At 46.8% G+C, this 20,635-nt stretch overlaps 1 protein-coding gene across 1 annotated transcript in view; it reads right to left on the reverse strand.

Annotated features, from left to right (window-relative positions):
• The window catches only part of SNRNP200 (small nuclear ribonucleoprotein U5 subunit 200), a 468,968-nt gene that overhangs the window by 119,288 nt on the left and 329,045 nt on the right, over positions 1–20,635 (reverse strand). Inside the window, exons 29-31 of the mRNA XM_085634342.1 lie at positions 10,585–10,758; positions 7,092–7,252; positions 6,710–6,937 (exon numbers count right to left, since the gene is read on the reverse strand). Of these exons, the coding sequence (XP_085490468.1) occupies positions 6,710–6,937; positions 7,092–7,252; positions 10,585–10,758 (563 nt within the window). The remainder of the gene's footprint in view (positions 1–6,709; positions 6,938–7,091; positions 7,253–10,584; positions 10,759–20,635) is intronic.

Below are 20,635 nucleotides of genomic sequence, written 5' to 3' on the forward strand. Positions count from 1 at the left end.
ACCCTTAGGGGCCCTGTACCCTTACACACACACACACTGCCTTTGAAGGCTGGGTGTCTGGGTGCAAGACAAAAACAAAGTCGACATGGCACACATCCCTGTGTGCCTTGCCCATCACCTACACTGCCATGGCATACATCAGCCACCCCTCTAGCTGGGTGTCTTATGCCAATGGTGTGGGCACAGGAGCAGGAGCCCTGTGCCCCTACAGTACCCAGGTCCATTCCTGGCCCTGTAAGTGCAGTGCTGCCATTTAAGAGTACATGGTGCTGAGAGCTCGTCAAACACAAACTCCCCAGCACCATAATGGCAACACTGAAGACTGCGAAGTTTGGTATCAAACTTCTCAGCACATTAAACCCACACTGATGCCAGTGTGAGATTTAATGTACCAAGCACCCCAGAGGGCATCTTAGAGATGCCCCCTTAAACCTAACCTACAATCTGTGAGAAAGTGGCTCTGTATATACTGTTCCTTAATAGGTACAGTGTGTACAGAGTCCACAGACCCCAAGGGTTTAACAGAGGTTAAAGTTAGATATAACCTTACTCTCCAAAGTGGTAGCCTGGTCGAGCAGTAAGGCAGTATCAGAGGACAGTGTAAAGCATTTGTTGTACACACTCAGTCAGCAAATAGTTCCACACACTCAATAACTTAACTCTAGGCCAATGGTTTGTATATAAAAATATATGCTTGTTTTATTTTAGAACCAACACTTGGAATTAAAATATACTTTCTCGACAGGAGATGTTTCATAAAAATACTTTTGTATATGCAATAGACTTTTTAGTAAACAGTTACAAGTAGTTGCAGTTCTAAACACAATACATTGAGCTACATGATAAATTCAAATTATATGCAACAGATTATTTTTTAGATTACTTTTGTAATTCCAGGCTTGGATCCTAGATCCAGTCCTGGGTCAGTTCTCAGAATCAGCTGTTGAAAGTCGACTTTGGTACTGTACTGATTTTTAACTAATATTTAGCTATTTCAAAAGTGAACACTTAGAAAATATTTCAGAGCAAACAATCAATGATTCCCTATGGAAGGAAATGTAGGTTACAGGTACAGTAGGTTATCGTTACTTTTGTAATCCACAACTGGGTGTCTAGACTCAGTACTGGGACCTTTATCCAAAACAGGTAAGTAATTACGTTTTCAGATGTTATACGATTTTTGATTAATATTTAGAAATTGCAGAAATCAACATTTAGAAGAAATTTCACAGAAAAACAGTCAATGGTTTCCTATGGAAGAAAAATGAGTTAAAGGTAAGTATAGTTGTGGGTACTTTTCAGAGTCAGTGCTGGGCACCAAGACCCAGCTGGGAGTTCACCTAGGAACAGGTGAGTAAATTAGTTTTTGTCACTTGGCTGATTTTTGGTGAATATTTGAAGATTTGAAAAGTCCACACTTAGAAGAAATTTCAGGAAAAAGCCAGTCAATGTTACCCTATGAGGAAAATGAAGTTAGCGGTTTAAGGGTAAGTACTCGACTGGCAGAGTTGAAATTCTGGGCATAGACCCAGGGGTCCCCCAGTGTCAGGTAGGTACAGTCAGTTCACCCTCAGCGGTTTCAGGACGGCCGGGTGCAGAGCGAGTTAGGCCCAATGTTATCCTATGAGGGATAGGGGGGCCTGGGTTGGTGGCTGCTGTCGGGCAAGCCACGCGGCTGTGGGAGCTGGGCTCCTGGTCACTTACTCGGGGCAAGTGGGGAAGTAGGTTAGAGTAGAGTTTTCACTGCCAGGGCCACTCGGGCGGCTGGGTGCAGGGTACTTTTGAGCCGTCGGGCGCTCAATTGATTTCTATGGGAAATCTCCGGTTTGGAAAAAGACTGCAGGCTCGGGGACGAGGACTCTTCAGGTGCCACCACCACTTCGAGGGGTAAGTTGGATAGTTGGAGGATAGGTAGGTACCCCGGGATTGGGCACAGAGGGCCGTGGGGCGCCGGGTGCCTTTTGATGTCGGAAATCTTACCCTCTTGTTGATCGCGGTTGGGGTGGCACTCTGTTCTGAGGCTGCAAGCTTCTTCAGGATAGTCGAGGGGGGTCCTTGGGTGCCGGACTCGGGGTCCCAGTCACCGTGGGGTCGTCCTCGTGGGTTTAGTTCACTCCGGCACCGGCCAGGCTTGGCGGGTGCAGAGTGGGCTGGGATCGCGGTTCCGGGCTGCTGCCAGGGGTGAAAGGTAGGTTCTGAGTAGAGCTTCTACTCATGGGAGTCCCAGGGGATCAGAGTTCAAAGGTAGCCAGGTCCTCCGGGGTTTCTGAGGTTGCTGGCCACAAGAGATGCCGCGCTGGAGCAGGAGCAGGAGCAGGTTCGAGGGCAGACAGACCGGTAGGGCTGGGGCCAAAGCAGTTGGTGTCTTCCTCTTTTTAGCAGCTGCAGGGCAGGTCTTCTTTCTTCTTGCTCTTCGTAGTTTCGAATCTGGGATCTGGGGAAGGAAGGTTCAGGGTGCCCCTAAATACTAGATTTAGGGGCGTTACAGGTAGGTGAAGGGCAGGGACCAATGGGTCCCTGTCCTGGGGTGGGTACACCCCCTATCCTGCCTCTCTCTTGTGGGAGGGGGGCAGTAGCCTAATCCTGATTGGGTAGGGCTTCCCATCTTCAAGATGGCGAGAGCCCGGGGATGTGCTTCACCTCGCCTCCCCCACCTGAGGAGTGGGGTTGGCAGGCTAGCACATTCCTTGTCCTTATTTGGGGTTTCCGGCCAAGCTTTCCGCCAGAGTGGGGGGTTGCAGTGGTCTGGGGAAACTCACAGAGGCGGCATGCCTTTGAAGCTTCCCCCTGCCCATCCTGGGGGAGGAGATTTAGCACCTCGCCCAGGATGTGCATTGTTGCAGGCCCAGGAGAGCAGGGGCTCTCCTACCCAGGGGTCCAGCAACATGTCTGGTGTGTGGCAGCCTAGGCAGCCTCAGCACAGACGTGGATTGTGTAGGAAAGTGGGTTTTTGTTGCAGTAACCCCCCCTTTGGTCCCTGCCCTTCACCTACCTGTAACGCCCCTAAATCTAGTATTTAGGGGCACCCTGAACCTTCCTTCCCCAGATTCCAGATTCCAAAATACAAAGAAGAGCAAGAAGAAAGAAGACCTGCCCTGTAGCTGCTAAGAAGAGGAAGACACCAACTGCTTTGGCCCCAGCCCTACCGGCCTGTCGACCCTCGAACCTGCTCCAACCCGGCATCTCTTGTGGCCAGCAACCTCACAAACCCCAGAGGACCTGGCTACCTTTTGGCACTAAGCCCCTGGGACTCCCATGAGTAGAGGCTCAAAAGCCCTCTGCACCCAGCCGCCCGAGTGGCCCTGGCAGTGAAAACTCTACACCTACCTACTTCCCCACTTGCCCTGAGTAAGTGACCAGGAGCCCAGCTCCCACAGCCGCGTGGCTTGCCAGTCAGCAGCCACTAACCAAGGCCCCCCTATCCCTCATAGGATAACATTGGGCCTAACTCTCTCTGCACCCGGCCGCCCTAGAGTCGCTGAGGGTGAACCAACTGTACCTACCTGACCCTGGGGGACCCCTGAGTCTATGCCCAGAACCTCAACTCTGCCAGTCGAGTACTTACCCTTTAACCGATAACTCTATTTTCTTCATAGGGTAACATTGACTGGCTTTTTCCTGAAATTTCTTCCAAGTGTGGACTTTTCAAATCTTAAAATATTCACCAAAAATCAGCCGAGTAACGAAAACGAAAATACTCACCTGCTCTTAGGTGAGCTCCCAGTGCTGGATCTTGGTGCCCAGCACTGACTCTGAAAAATACTTACAACTGTACTTACCAGTAACCCAATAGGAAATCAATGACTGTTTTTCTGTGAAATTTCCTCAAAGTGTCAATTTCTGCAATCTTTAAATATTCTTTAAAAATCGTATAATCTGAAAACGTAATTACTTACCTGTTTTGGATAAAGGTCCCAGTACTGAGTCTAGGCACCCAGTACTGGATTACAAAAGTAACCAGAACATACTGTACCTGCAACTTGAATTTTATTCCATAGGGAATCATTGACTGTTTTCTTTGAAATATTTTCTAAGTGTCAACTTTAAAAAATAGCTAAATATTGTTTAAAAATCATCACAGTAATTAAGTCGACTTTCATCACTTGATTCTAAGTACTGACCCAGGACTGAATCTAGGATCCAGTCCTGGAATTCCAAAAGTAATCCTAAAAGTAATCTGTTGCAAATAATTTGAAATTTCCATTGAGCTCAATGCATTGTTGTGTAGAGTTGCCTATTGCAACCACTTGTAACTGTTTACAAAAGTCAATTGCATATTGCAAAAGTATTTATATAAAGCATCTCATTCTGAGAAAGTATATTTTAAATCCAATTGTTGGTTCTAAAATAAAACAAGCATATATTTTTTTATATATAAACCATTGGCCTAGAGTTCAGTTATTGAGTGTGTGAGACCATTTGCTGACTGAGTGTGTACAACAAATGCTTTACACTGTCCTCTGATACTGCCTTACTGCTCGACCAAGCTACCACTTTAGAGAGTAAGGTTATATCTAACTTTAACCTCTGTCAACCCTGGGGGACTGTGGACTCTGTACACCCTGTACCTATTAAGGAACAGTATATACAGAGCCACTTTCTCACAGATATGCCCTCACTTGTGGCATAGTGCACCTTGCCTTATGGCTGTGTGGCCTGCTAGAGGGGTGAGTTCACTATACCTTCAAGCAGTGCTGGCTGGCATGGCACCCAGGCAGGGTGCGATGTCGACTTTGTCGTTTCTTCCAACCACAGGGGCATGCAAGCTACAAGGGCAGTGGCATGGTCCTAGTGAGGGGGCCCCAGGGGACCCTCTTCAGCTTCCAGGCCCTAGGTACCCAGGGTACCAATTAATAGAGCCTTACAGGGGGCAGAACTACCAATTTTGGATAGGTTTTAGGGAAGGATCACTGGCACAGGGGACCTGGTTGGCGGGGACCTGGTTGGCAGGGACCCTATGCTCTACAATCGAAACCACATCAAATACCTGGCAAAAAGTGGGGGCTGACCTTGTCAAAAGAGGCACTTTCTCACAGAGAACTTTAAAATAGCATCACTTGATGACTGGAAACCAGTGCAGTTTGGCAAGCTCATTCGAAATAGCCTATTTCTTTGAGCCCACAATCAGCCCTGCTGCTAAATTACTTAGCATCTGCAGTCTATGTAAGACTACCTAAATATCTCCTACATAGAGAATTACAATAGTCCATAATGGACAAAATCAGAGTGAGTATCAGGTCACTGCTTGAAGAGGAAGGTATGAAAAGAAGGCATTTTCAATTAACTCTCAGCACGCAAATACCTGTGGAGCAAATTATCTTGATATGATCCCTGAAGGAAAGATTTGCATCCACCCTGTTTACAAGCCTGATGCAATGGTAGTGCCAATGCTCCCAGCTTTTCAGGTCCACCAGTCTGGAGGCAGTCAGTCTTCGTATCAGACTGGTGTTGATGATGGTATCAAAAGCAGCTAAAAGATGTAACAAATACACAGCCACCACAACCCCTAATCCCCCAACCACATCATCCATAATACCTCTGATGTCCTCTGTGGCTTGCGTTATGACATTCTCGGTGGAGAAACCCTTGCAAAGGCCTGACACTGCCCTATGTCATGGCTGGTGAGACTCTAAGTAATTTGTTAACTGTTGACAACTGTCTCTGTCAGCTTAGAAAACAACAGATGCAAAGAGATGGGCTGGATATAGCAATAAACCTGGGATATAGTGATATATTTTTTTAAATATATGAGTGACTAAACCTGCTTTCCACTCTTTAGGAACAATACCGGATATAAAAGAGAAATTGCACAGAGCAGTCGGGCAGGGAACGATGGTGGAGCTAACCTTCCTTAATTGGTGTACAGAACATATATCCAGGGAAGAGGAGGAGGAAATGTAGTAGAAAATATTCTAAACCTGTGCCTCCAAAACTCAGAAAAAGGAGGATCAAGCTTGACTGGATAACATAAATTCTAAATGGAAGTTGTCACCAGCAACTTGTGGCAGTTTACTGATTAGATTGCTGGTGGAGGCGAAGACTGTTGGAGAAACACTACCCAAGATGGCAGACAAAACCATCTGTTGCCTCCTTGCAAGGCTCGAGAAAAAGAAACCCCAACCAACTTTGCAGAACAGGTTAGAAAATAAAGTGCTTGAGTATATACAACCAAGTTAATGAAGTGCAGTTAAATAGCACTAGATATCATTAAAATAAACCCCAGGAGAATAAGCCCTAACCAACAAAATGTAAAAGTATTATGTCAAACTTTGAGGCGCAGTCAGAATATCTGCACTAAAAAAGCCAAAATAAATATGTTCAGAACTTGTTTTGGCATCCATTCTCAGAGACTTAGTGTTCACAACACTGTTCTGACCTCCAGCACTGAAAAAGAGGTTTGCATTTTGGATTTTCAGTCTGTCAGCTTTTATTTTTAAAACAATTTTTAAAGAGAACAATTGTAAGATCACCACAAAACTCAATCTGGTTTAGGACATATTTCTAGTATGAAGTAGTTGTAGGGCTCAAGTTGAAGTAAACCTGACCTTTCAACAAGGACACAATATCCTCATCATTGAAGCAAACTACGTGGTTTGCTCCGTCTTGGATAGTTCCTTTTTGCCTATCTCAATCATATAGCAACTATTATTTATTCCCGGTCATATGGGTACATAATTTTCTTATGTGCTGCCCATCATTGACTCCTTACCCCATTTTCGCCTCCAATAAGGTGTGTCTCGTCCACAATAAAGAGGCTAACATTCTGCACATTCTTGCGCTGCTTCCAGCGACGGGATAGAATGTCCCACTTCTCAGGAGTGCTGATGATAATGTTGCCCTTGCCAAGAAGCTTCAGGTCTGTGCTGGTTTCACCTGTCAGCAGCACCACCTTCTTGTACAGCAGGTCCTGGAACTTCTCAAACCAGTCCATAAACACCTGAGGGAAATCAAATGGCATTAATGAGACAGAAGATGGTAACTACACATTTAGCAAGCTCAGTCCACATTTTTGCAAGATATGTCTCAAGTTTTCAGGCAGCGGAAACACTATCAATCCCACGCACATCCAGGATTTTCCAAACATCACCTACTTGCTCAGCCAAGGCTTCCATAGGGGTGATGTACACACAGCGTCCCTCAGAGTTCTGGAGCAACATCCTCAGGATGGCAAACTCTGCACAAATGGTCTTCCCACTTCCAGTAGGGGCGCCGATAAAAACATTATCATCACTGTTATACACTGTGTTAAACACTGAAACAGAGAAAAGAGGCTGTGTTATTCAGAAGGTAACAGCAATGCCCATAAAGTTATATACTGAATATTAAACAGGCATGGGAACAAGCATTTGCAATGCAATAGGTCTCGCATTTGCGAGAGTTTGAGCTATTGGTATTGTAAATGACAATGCCTTTTATTTATGTGTTTTGAAAACCTGCAAGCGGTGCGTAAACACACACTTTGTACTTATAGTCGTTGCTTACGAGAAGCAAGGCTGGCAGTAACTGCGCCTCTCTTACCGCCAGCCTTGCTTCTCGTAAACAAGGACTATTAGTACAAAGTGCGTGTTTACGGACCGCTTACAGGTTTTCAAAACACATAAATGAAAGGCATTGTCATTTACAATGACAATAGCTCAAACTCTCACAAAGGACATTGACCTATTGCATTGCAAATGCTTGTTTGTAATAGACTTTGGCTTTAAGTCACAACCTACTGTGAAACATAACTCTGCTCCCCACATCAGGTGCACTCACCCTTTACGTTGTTTACCACGGAGTATTACTTGCACCCTAAACTTTACTGATTTGTAAACGGTGCACCATGTAACTTTCAACATGTACAACAATACTTGCCTCCAGGGCTTACGCTGTGTTCATGTATGCACCCATACATATGCACACAGTACTCAGTATGGTGTTATCAGTGATGTTGTCCATTTTGTCATCGGTTATGTCATTTCAGATGTTCTCCACTCCCAGTGTGGCACTACACACTGACATGCCCACCCTCACTTCACACACCAGATCCAGCACACCCTGGCTGCACACTATATGCTTACATTATAGAGGGGTATGAATGAGCAGCATTGCCCTCGGGTTAGCGCTCTCTAAACAAACATGGTGCCATCTTGGCGCTATTACTCTTACAAATAATCATCGTACTAATGTTTTCTACTATAAGAAGTGGAAACGATAGGGTTGTCAATTCTTGCCTGTATATATGCTAGTCTGATTGTCAAGCATAACATCGGTTATTGGCAAAGACAATTCATACTATTTCGGCTACCGTAAAATGGTAAGAAAACTGAGTGGGTTGGTGCACCCGCTGCAAACTTGTGAAAAATGGAAGTTGTGTTAGCCAGACAGAGATTCTTCAAAATCTAGGGAGATAAAATGAAGACATTGAGTCACACATAAATGAGCCACGCTTTGTAGACTTTTGTCAAGTGATACATAACTATTTCTTTTGACGTTATTATCATGATTAGGCTCTGTGGGGGTCGAGTCTCCAGTATTGTCATTCCTGCACATTTCAGAAGCACCTACATCCCCCTAGCGCCTAGAGGCCATCCAGAGAACGGCGGTCGCTGTATCGAAATCCCACCTATCCAAGCTGGGGATCGCCAGCCGGCTGCCTGGCCTGGGGGAGGTCAGGAGGGGAAGGGTTAACTTCCCCCTCCTCCTGCCAGCGAGGGCCCCGGAGGGTGGGGTGGGGTATTACCTGCCCTCTTAGGGTGCACAATAGGGCCTGGAGGAGGCTGCTTCTTTCAGCGCTTCCTGCAGTAGAGTGCGGAGTGCACTGAACGCAACCCGATGCCTCAGGTAGCACCCACTGCATCCGGGGGGCACCCTGGGTGCGATGAAAGCGGACACCCACGGGAGGGAGATGTCCAGGAGGAAGCAGCCGAAGCCCTCCACCGGCTCCAAGAATGGTGAGGTGGGGGCAAAGCGGTGTGGGGGCACACGAGGAGCACCATGTGGGGGAATGGGGGTGGAGAGGATGGGTGAAACAGAAGTAGAGGCACTTCTTACTGTGGAGGAAGCCTTCGACCCGCCCCCCCCCCCCCATTAATAAATAAAAAAAAATACGCACGCACAAAAAGATAAGGGACAGGTTGAGACAGGTAAGGGTGGCAGCGAAAAGTTGTTACTCAGAGACCATATCGATCAAAGTGTTTGCAGAGTGAGAAGGGGGTACGAAAGCCTGTGAAGCCGTGGCGTGTGTAGGAGTCAGGGCAGAAATGTAGCTGTGGCTCTTCGTCGCGCAGATAGGAAGGCGTTGCCGTAGTGGAGTCTCAAGAGCACTAGAGATTGAACTACTATTGTACAGTTATCGATGGGTAGGCGAGGATTCATTCTGCTGAGTAGGGTTATTTGGACGCGTGCACTTTTGGCTCAGGCACTTACGTGCGCCTTTACGGTGACGTTCCTGCCCAGAGATTTGTCTATTTCTGACCAGGCTGGGCTTGCTGTCGGGTAGCAGAAGGGCATCCAGTGGGGTCTGAACAGTGGACGCCAGGCTCCATCATGCCATGTAGATGCCCAGAGCACTGTCCACTATTAGAAGCCAGGCTGCCTCTGCATCTGGACCCAAAGCCTGGTTAACAAGCATTTGCAATGCAATAGGTCTCGCATTTGCGTGAGTTTGAGCTATTGGCGTTGTAAATGACAATGCCTTTTATTTATGTGTATTGAAAAGCTGCAAGCGGCGCGTAAACACACACTTTGTACTTCTAATCCTTGCTTACGAGAAGCAAGGCTGGCAGTAAAAGAGGCTCAGTTATTGCCAGCCTTGCATCTCGTAAGCAAGGACTACAAGTACAAAGTGCGCCCTCGCAGGTTTTCAAAACACACAAATAAAATGTATTATCATTTGCAAAGCCAATAGTTCAAACTCTCGCAATTGCGAGACCTATTGCATTGCAAATGCTTGTTATATATAAGAAAGCAGGGAGACAAGGTCCCCACGCCCAGCGTTGAGAAAAAACTTCTTCCTCCAATCGGATATGAGTAATTTATAACATGTGGGTCCATAAACTCAGGTTTGCCGACCATCTGCGGATGAACGATCCAGGTATCTAACTTGATTGAAAGCTCAAATGAATTTCAAGCCCTCCCGTTGCACTTTTCCAAAGCTAATTTCCCACTCAGTTTAATCAACATTGAAAACTCAAACCCCTCATTAAAAAAAATCATGTCTGGGTCAAATCGGCCTAAAATTGACACAAAGTTCATGACAGCAACCAGAAGGGTAGAGAAACAAGTGTGCTGATATACTGTGGTGACGTGATTCGTGCCTGTCCAGGCGCGTGCACATCTCCTGTACGAGATGATCTGGACGTCGCGAGCAGAGCCGTATACATGCACATCGCCTGTCCGGGCGCGTGCACATGTCCTGTCCCCCTTCGGCCAAGAAACTGACAATAGATCTCGCCAAGGCGAGCAGTGCATGCAATGCATCGCTAGGCGAGACCTAAAAAAGAAGCTACCGAAATGAAAGACAGAATGGTAGACAGAAAGCCAAACATTGACAACATGGCAGTGATACTCAGGAGGAGCATTTCCTAAGGAAGATTCACCCACCTTGGGTCTGTATCGGATTAAAGAAAGGGAACTTGTCCTGGTAAAGACTCTCAAAAGCACTGTTCCTCAAGGCAGACACAGGCAGCGGCTGTAGATCCAGTAACTCTGTAGGTGGTGGATATTTCTCAGGCAGGATGAGATGGCGGAATGATACAGGCAGCTGAGTCTCACAAGCTGCAGCAGGAAGAAAAATAATCAGGCAATACACAATAAATCAGTGTGAAAAGGTAAATGTAAAATAGTCAGTGAGACTAGGTCTCTTGAAAACAGTGCAAGGACTAACTGAATAAAATAGGGGTCCAGCAAACAGAACATTACAACTTTTTAATCAGAAAGAGGCTGTTTAAAGTCTGGGTGGAAGTACATACATACAAACAAGACCAAGCAGAGCAAGACGTAATTATGTGCTGAAAAACTGCAGCAGAGAGCGGAGCATAAAGTTATTAACAGAATAACACTAGTTAAATTAGCTCTGTAGTACGTGCTGGTTATATTTCCCATTTCAACCTGTTCACATTTCTCTTAATATGAAATACAGCAAAAGAATTTAACATAGAAAATCTTTCTTCCACCTACAGATAATATACATCACCTGCATGTGGCACCACATGCTTCGGTAATCACCTATTAAGAGGCAAGGCTTCATTCTCAAAATAATTTTCATGCTACACAGGGCAAAAACTCCTTAGTAGAGAGCTACCATATGCACTACCCACCAGAAAGAGCACATAAAACTGATGTGGAGGAGGTAGTAGAGTAAATGTCTGGAGACATGGTCTGGTTGTCGAGATGTCTTGTGTTCTGATGTCCGCTTTCCTTTTCTTAAAGGATATCCACCTATTGTAGTACCATCTAGTGATAGCCGTTTTCCATGCTGGGCCAGTTACAAATGCTGAAGAGCAATAGCAAACCACTATTATGCATCATTCTAGTCACGCACCACTAAACTGAACGCTTGTGACCACACCCAACTGCATTCAGTAGACATAAAGCAACAGTCATCCTATCTTCCTGTGACTCTGAAGAAAAAGTTACTTAATGGGTTATGTATAGGACTCCCGGTTTTATGGTATTTATATTTTTTGTCATTTCCGTCTGTATTTATCCATGTTTATTTTTTTTGTGCTAATTTTACCTGTATTTATCCTTATTTATTTTAGATTTTGTGAAAAAAATGAAGCTGAAATGTGTATATTTCTGCATTTATTTAATGTACACTCGTGCCTGAACGCCTGACAGGTTTCAATGATATATATTCACGCTCAAATGATAAAATATGCACATTTTAGTATCATGGTTGTGCAAATCTGCTGCTGTTTAAGGCTCATTACTAAAATTCCTGTATTTTTGTAATCCCCTTGCCTCTAAATAAGCACAGCTTTTGGCCTGGCAGTCATGATTGACAGCATTCAGAATCACTCAAAAACAACCCAATTTCCGTTTTATCCACATTTAAAAATAATTACAGACAGGAAAATAAATGGTTTTATGTCTGTATGTATCTGTAAAAATCAGTAAAAACAGAAAACAGGGAGCCGTAGTTATGTAAAGCAGTCTGATCCTAGTGTTGCTGTCCCCAATACAGAATGTAGTCAGTAATGGTTGGCAAAAGCCTGGACTAATCTTAAGGTGACTTTGCAGATTTAAAAAATAGGAGAATTTCTTAAAATGTATACAGTAGCCGATGCTGTTGCAGCCATTCCTGGAATGGTCTCATGTGAAGCCGTACATTGGCGACTAGGTGGATGCATGACGCCATCATCCCCATGATCTTGCTCGCTGTTCTCACTGTCAGAGCTTGCCCCTTCTGGTAGAGCCGCGTCTCCTTCAGCAGGGCTATTGTTCTCTTGTCGCTGGGCATCACCGTTCTGTCTATGGTGTTGATCTGTGCCCCCAGGAATATCTTCACCTGCTCTGGTTTCATTGATGATTTCCCCCAGTGTATTGAGAACCCAAGGTTCGTTAGTGTCCTTGTGACCCGCTGTGCGTGTTCCTCGCATTTTTCGCGTGAACTTGCTTTTATTAGCCAGTCGTCGAGGTCAGGATACACATGAATCCCTTCCCTCCGCAGGTACGCTGCTACTGCTGCAATGCATTTTGTGAAAACCCTTTGTGCGGACTTCAGCCCGAATGCCAGGGTTGTGAATTGGTGGTGATCTTTGTTGATTGTGAACCTTAACAGTTTTTTGTGCTGCCTGTTCATTGGGATGTGCAGGTAGGCGTCTTTGAGATCCACTGTGGACATGAAGTCCCCGTCTCCCATCTGTGGGAGTAGTTCTTGTAGGGATGTCATTTTGAATTTTTGCGTCCTTACGTACTTGTTTAGGAACCGTAGATCCAGGATGGGTCTTAGTGTCTCCTCCACCTTTGGTACCAGGAAGTAGTTTGAGTACACTCCTTTGTTCCTCTCCTTGAAAGGTACTGGTTCTACGGCCTCCTTTTGGAGCAGCTGTAGTGCCTCCTATGCGAGTTGTGCTAGCTCCTGTCTTGAGTGTTCCCTTCTTTTTGGTTTTCTGTTTGGAGGGCTCCTTTCCAACTCTATGCAGTATCCGTACTGAATGATGTTGAGTATCCATTTGTCTGTAGTTATTTTTTGCCATGCCCGAAGGAAAAGCCTCAGTCTTCCGCCTACTGGTGTTGCATGCTCGTAGGCGTTTGGTTTGTGTACCCCCTCCATTTTGTTCTTTTTGTGCTCCACCCTCAGAGGTATATTGTGGGTGAGCCATCTTCTCCGTGCGAAGTCACTTTGAGGTGGGTTGGTCTCCCCCTCTTCTTCTTTGTCCTCGTCCGTTCCCCTACCGCGAAAGGACTGGCCTCTAGGCTGGTACTGCCAGTTTTGTTTCTGCTGCCCCTGTTGGCCATGGCTCTCGCCTTGGTGGGCTTGCTGGAAACTTTGGTGTGACGTTCCCGGCTGGTTACCTCCCCTTCCGTAAGGTCTCCGAGTCTGGGTACCTCTTCGCATCCCCCTGAATTGCAGGGCCCCCATGGACCTTGCCGTCTCATTCTCTTTTTTGAGTTGGGTGAGCTTCTCATCCACCGGTGCCCCGGACAGTGTCTCTCCGTTGAAAGGGGTATTCAGTATATTATTCTGGACATCTTGTTTGAATCCTGAAATTCTGAGCCAGGCCTGCCTCCTTTCAGTGATTCCTATCGCCATCAGTCTGCTTGATGTCTCTGCCCCGTCCAATGCCGTCTTAAGGCATGAGTTAGCTATATTCTTCCCCTCTTCCACTAGATGGGAAGCCCTTTGTTGGTATTGTTCGGGAAGATGTTTGATTAGGTCCCCCATCTCGTCCCAATGTTGGTACTGGTGCCTGTTCAGTAGCGCATTTGAGTTCGCCATGCGCCAGTGCACTGCGGCGTTCCTCTCTATTTTCCTTCCAGTGAGGTCCATCCTTCTGCTTTCCTTGTCAGGAGGTGGCCCCGAGGTCGCCGGGACATTGGCCCTTTTTCTGGCCGTGGATGCAATAATGGAGTCAGCAGTGACAGATCCCTTGATATATGAAGGGTCCTGTGAGGAGTGTTTGTATTTCTTTTCTGTTCTGGGCGTGATGGGTCGGCATGTTGCTGGGTCTTTGAACACCTCTTTACCTTGGTTCATCACACTTTGGAGCATGGGGAGGAACTGGCTCCTAGTTTGGATGGGTAGCAGTGTTTCGAGTAGAAAATCTGCTTTCGGTTTCTCCTCCTCTTGTTTCACGCCAAAATCTACAGCCGCGCTTTTGACGACCATGTTGTACGCCCCAATATCATCTGGTGGCGAAGGCCTCGAAGGATATGTCTCTACGGGCTCTTCTGGGTTTTCGGCGTCGAGGTCCTGCCATTCCAGCTCTTGCGTCGTCGACGGTGCCGAGACGTAGATCGACTGCTCCTCCTCCTCTTCTTCTTCTCCCTCATAATAGAGATCTTCTTCCCCTTCTAAGGGAGCTTTCGACTGCTCTTCGGCATCGAACTCTTCCTGCTCCTCGACTTCGACGAGAACTGTCGCCGGTTTCGCTGGGATTGTGAATCTCTTCATCAAACTCCTTCTTCCTCTGAAGGATGCTCTCCATCTCCGCCTCGAGCCTTCTCTTTTTCTTCTCCATTTCGGAGGCATGTTCGACGTCGAGCGCTGGTCTTTTTGACGGAGCTTGCGTCGACGTGGCCTTGACTTTCGAAGTCGAACGCCCCACCTCGTGGGCCTGTTTCGACGAACCTTGTTTTTCAGCGGTCTTTAGCACCTGGGAGTCCTTCTCGAAGGATCCGCTGGGCCTATCAACCTTAAATCCACTCGCGGTCGTCGAAATTTTCGGCGTCGGTGTTCCTTTCGAAGACTTTGACTCTGGTTTTTTCGAGTCAGTGTCTGGTTTTCGGGACCCTTTCGGGAGTTTTGTGCTCGACGTCTCTACTACCTTGTCAGACGTTTTCTTATCGGTCTCTGCGACCGTGAAGTCATCAGGTCCCTCGGCGAGGTTGTCTTCATCGTCGGTGGAGAGGCCCAGGTCGTACAGAGACGGGGCCTTACCCTTGCCTTCCATGTTGAAGTTGGCTCTCCTCTGCCTCTCTCTCACCCGGAGGGTCTTCGGCGTGAAGGCGGAGCAGGCGTTGCAGTCCTTGCTCTCGTGGTCAATGGGCAGGCAAAGGTTGCAGACCGGATGTTGGTCCTTCTGCACGTATTTGTGGTGGCAGTTACGGTAGAATTTAAATGGTGTTTTGTCCATTCCTGCGCTCAGAGATCCTGAGTGCGCATTCTCCGTTGGACGTCGAAGATTTCGAGGTTCTCTTCCTTCTTCGTCGTCCCGGCTCCATATTCTTCCTCTCTATAGTCTTTGCTTTATTTTCCTTCGATGAAACTCGTGCTCTTCTTCTTTCTTCTTTCTTCAACAGCAGAAAAAAGAATCTGTATATACTGTTCCTTAATGGGTACAGGGTGTACAGAGTCCACAGCACCCCAGGGTTTGACAGAGGTTAAAGTTAGATATAACCTTACTCTCTAAAGTGCTTATATATAAAAAAAAATATATGCTAGTTTTATTTTAGAACCAACACTTGGATTTAAAATATACTTTCTCAGCAGGAGATGTTCCATATGAATACTTTTGCAATATGCAATAGACTTTTGTAAACAGTTACAAGTGGTTGCAGTAGGCAACTCTATTTTAAACACAACAATGCATTGAGCTCAATGGTAAATTCAAGTTATTTGCAACAGATTACTTTTTAGATTACTTTTGGAATTCCAGGACTGGATCCTAGATTCAGTCCTGGGTCAGTTCTCAGAATCAAGTGATGAAAATCGACTTAATTACTGTAATGATTTTTGAACAATATTTAGCTATTTTAAAAGTTGACACTTAGAAAATATTTCAGAGAAAACGGTCAATGATTCCCTATGGAAGAAAATTCAGGTTACAGGTACAGTATGTTCTGGTTACTTTTGTAATCCAGTACTGGGTGCCTAGACTCAGTACTGGGACCTTTATCCAAAACAGGTAAGTAATTACGTTTTCAGATATTATTATACGATTTTTGAAGAATATTTAAAGCTTGCAGAAATCGACACTTAGAAGAAATTTCACAGAAAAACAATCAATGGTTTCCTATGGAAGAAAATTGAGTTAAGGGTAAGTACAGTTGTAAGTATTTTGTCAGGGCACCAAGATCCAGCACTGGGAGCTCACCTAAGAGCAGGTGAGTAATTTCGTTTTTGTCACTCGGCTGATTTTTGGTGAATATTTTAAGATTTGAAAAGTCCACACTTAGAAGAAATTTCAGGAAAAAGCCAGTCAATGTTACCCTATGAGTAAAATAGAGTTTGCGGTTTAAGGGTAAGTACTCGACTGGCAGAGTTGAGGTTCTGGGCACAGACTCAGGGGTCTCCCAGGGTCAGGTAGGTACAGTTGGTTCACCCTCAGCGGCTCTAGGGCGGCCGGGTGCAGAGAGAGTTAGGCCCAATGTTATCCTATGAGGGATAGGGGGGCCTTGGTTAGTGACTGCTGACTGGCAAGCCACGCGGCTGTGGGAGCTGGGCTCCTGGTCACTTACTCAGGGCAAGTGGGGAAGTAGGTAGGTGTAGAGTTTTCACTGCCAGGGCCACTCGGGCGGCTGGGTGCAGAGGGCTTTTGAGCGCTCAATTGATTTCAATGGGAAATCTCCGGTTTAGAAAAAGACTGCAAGCTCGGGGACGAGGACTCTTCAGGTGCCACCACCACTTCGAGAGGTAAGTTGGGTAGTTGGAGGATAGGTAGGTACCCCGGGATTGGGCACAGGGGGCCGTGGGGCGCCGCGTGCAGTGGTGCCTTTTGGTGTCGGGAAATCTTACACTCTGTTGATCGAGGTTGGGGGGGGGGGGGGACCTTGTTCTGAGGCTGCAGGTTTCTTCAGAAGTGTTGAGGGAGGTCCTTGGGTGCCGGACTCAGGGTCGCAGTCACTGTGGGGTCGTCCTCAGGGTCTTTGTTCACTCCGGCACTGGCCAGGCTTGGCTGGTGCAGAGTGTGCTGGGTTCGCGGTTCCGGGCTGCTGCCAGGGATTAGAGATAGGTTTTGAGTAGAGCCTCTACTCATGGGAGTCCCAGGTGCTTAGAGCCAAAAGGTAGCTAGGTCTTCCGGGGTTGGTGAGGTTGCTAGCCACAAGAGATGCCGGGTTGGAGCAGGAGCAGGTTCAAGGGTCGACAGGCCGGTAGGGCTGGGGCCAAAGCAGTTGGTGTCTTCCTCTTTTTAGCAGCTGCAGGGCAGGTCTTCTTTCTTCTTGCTCTTCGTAGTTTTGAATCTGGAATCTGGGGAAGGAAGGTTCAGGGTGCCCCTAAATACTAGATTTAGGGGCGTTACAGGTAGGTGAAGGGCAGGGACCAATGGGTCCCTGTCCTGGGGTGGGTACACCCCCTATCCTGCCTCTCTCCTGTGGGAGGGGGGCAGTAGCCTAGTCCTGATAGGGTAGGGCTCCCCATCTTCAAGATGGCGAGAGCCCGGAGATGTGCTTCACCTCGCCTCCCCCACCTGAGGGGTGGGGTTGGCAGGCTGGCACATCCCCTGTCCTTATTTGGGGTATCCGGCCAAAGCTTCCCGCCAGAGTGGGGGGTTGCAGGGGCCTGGGGAAGCTCACAGAGGCCTTTGAAGCTTCCCCCTGCCCATCCTGGGGGAGGAGATTTAGCACCTCGCCCAGGATGTGCATTGTTGCAGGCCCAGGAGAGCAGGGGCTCTCCTACCCAGGGGTCCAGCAACATGTCTGCTGGGTGGCAGCCTAGGCAGCCTCAGAGCAGACTTGTAGGTTAGGTTTAAGGGGGCACCTCGAAGATGCCCTCTGGGGTGCTGGGTACATTAAATCCCACACTGCCATCAGTGTGGGTTTAATGTGGTGAGAAGTTTGATACCAAACTTCTCAGTCTTTAGTGTTGCCATTATGGTGCTGTGGAGCTCGTATTTGATGAACTCTCAGCACCATGTACTCTTAAATGGCAGCACTGCACTTACAGTGCTCAGGAATGGACCTGGGCACTGTAGAGGCACAGGGCTCCTGCTCCTGCGCCCACACCATTGGCATAAGGCACCCAGCTAGAGGGGTGACCGATGTATGCCATGGCAGTGTAGGTGATGGGCATGGCACACAGTGATGTGTGCTATGTCGACTTTGTTTTTGTCTTGCACTCAAACACTCAGCCTGCAAAGGCAGTGTGTGTGTGGTTAAGGGTACAGGGCCTCTAAGGGTGGCACAAGGAGTGCAGCAGCTCTTAGAGGCCTTCCTTGGTCACAAGGCCCTGGGTACCTAGAGTACCATTTACCAGGGGCTGACATGTGGCCAGGGTTTGCCAATTTGGGTTTGGTGTGTTTTAGGGAAGGAACATAGGCCCTGGGCACCTGATTGGCAGGAGTCCAGGGTACACTCAGTCAAAGTACATTCAGCAATTCAGCAAAAAGTGGGGGCATACCATGCAAGAAAGATGGCACTTTCTCACAGACGCCCCAAAGGTGGGACTTCCGCAGGAAGCACGCCGACGTCACGAGAGGTACACCAAATGGTGGGACGTCGACGCCCACCTGGGCTGCAAAAAACCCCCCAAAAAACAAAAGAAAGACTACGAATCCGGACCCAACCACCAGATGGCGGAATAATGCACAGCATAGTGAATCCAGAAAGATTCACGCTGCAAAAAAAGCAGTTTTGACTTCCTGTCATTTGTTTTATCAGGATAGTAACAGAGGACTCACTGAACATCGAACATGCAGGGCACTAATTCCTCTCAGGAAAGATGGTTTTATTAAGAAGGATGGAATAAAAATGGTTTGACTTACCTTGATATCTGAAACCACTGTGTGGAGCAACAAGGAGTGTGTCCTTACATTATGTATGTATGATTCATGAGAGCATGTGGCTTATTTCTCTTGGAACCTATTGGATGAAATAATAGCCAAGAGGAAGGCAGCTTTCCAAGACTTGATGGGGGAGAGATCTGTGTGAGGGCTTGGAACATTATAAACTTTAGTGTTCACTGGAAGAGAAGGTCTCCTATTCAGTGAAACACTGCAAGACCCTTAAGACAGACTTGTCCCACATGCGGCCTACTTACCTTAAGTCCAGAAGAACAGTACTGCAAGTCATCAGTAAGTGTACCTATGAAGTGAATGTTTCTCCCATAGGATAACATTACCGCATTCCAGGCTCATAACTCAAATCTGACAGCTGCCATTTTCTACTGTTTTGACACCATCTAAAGTACTTACCTGATTAGGAAGATCTTGGTGTCTAAAATTATATCAAAATATATGTTATTTTTCTAAATTGGTCTTGAGTTTCTTCTTGAATGTGCGTCTCATTTATTGACTGTTTGTGCAACAAATGCTTAACACTACCCACTGATAAGCCTAAATGGCTTGCCCACACTACCGCAAAAGAGAGCATTTGGGATTATTAATTTAAGCCCATTAAGTCAATAAGGGTTGTCTGGACTTTCTACACAGTGTACCTCATTTTGGTACACTACATAAAAAGCCAGCTTCTTATAGCAGCCCTCAGGGACCCTCTTTGGTACCAATGCCCTAGGTACCAGGGGTACCACTTACTAGGGACTTACAGGGGTGCAAACTGTGTCAATTGTGTTATAATTAGAGCATTTTAATTTGTTTTTAGGGAAAGAGCACTGGGACCTGGTTAGCAGGGACCCAGTGCACATCAGTCGGAAAACATCAGTACCAGTGGCAAAAAGTGGGGGTGACCATGACAAAAAGAGGCACTTTCCGACAGTGATTGACAAAAAGAGCCTGATCCTCACTCACAAGCCAAGCCATGGTGAGGTATTGGCAACAAGGAACACAGTCTTGATAGTAAGGAGCCACAAAGAGCAGCTGTGAAGTGGTTCAAAAGGAGTACATATCAGATAAGTAAGAACTAGATTAAGAAGATTCCATTGGGGCATGACAAAGGGACATGGGCGGAGAAATATGTTGTAACCCTTTCAAAAACCAAATCTAGGGATTTAAACACGGACGGCTGATTTGGTAAAAGTAAGGCTGAAACCCTTAACTGAGCCCAAAGCAAAGCTTTGCGGGGCAAAACACAGAATAAACAACTGAATGTCAGATATGTTGGCGTGGAGGAGGTTCATCTGGCATGTGCCGCACCAGACCACAAATTTGTTCCAATGACAGGCATACACTGTTTCGTTGAGGGCCGCCTGGCTGCCAAGATGACATCAACTACCTCTGGAGGAAGGTCGTAGGTGCTTAGCTGTCACTGCTCAATCTCCAAACAGGATGGTGAAGGTTGCGAAGACTCACTTGAAGAATCCTGCCCAGTAGCTTCGGCAGCAGGACTTCCTTGAGGGGCAGCCTGTTCAGAGCACATATGCTCAAGTGCAGGAGTTCTGGATACCATACTCTGTGCCCAATCCAGAGCCACTAGGATGACTTGGGCCTAATCTGCCCTGATATTCTTGAGAACTAAGGCAGGAGTGGTATAGGCGTAAAGGCATACAGGAGTCCAGAGTTCCACTCGAGGCAGAACACATCTCCAAGCTAGAAACAATTTGGAAACTCCAACATGCAGAAAGTGTTGACATTGTGTGTTCTTGGCAGTGGTG

This window comes from Triturus cristatus, chromosome 11, assembly GCF_964204655.1.
Source record: "Triturus cristatus chromosome 11, aTriCri1.1, whole genome shotgun sequence".
In the NCBI taxonomy this organism is placed as follows: domain Eukaryota; kingdom Metazoa; phylum Chordata; class Amphibia; order Caudata; family Salamandridae; genus Triturus; species Triturus cristatus.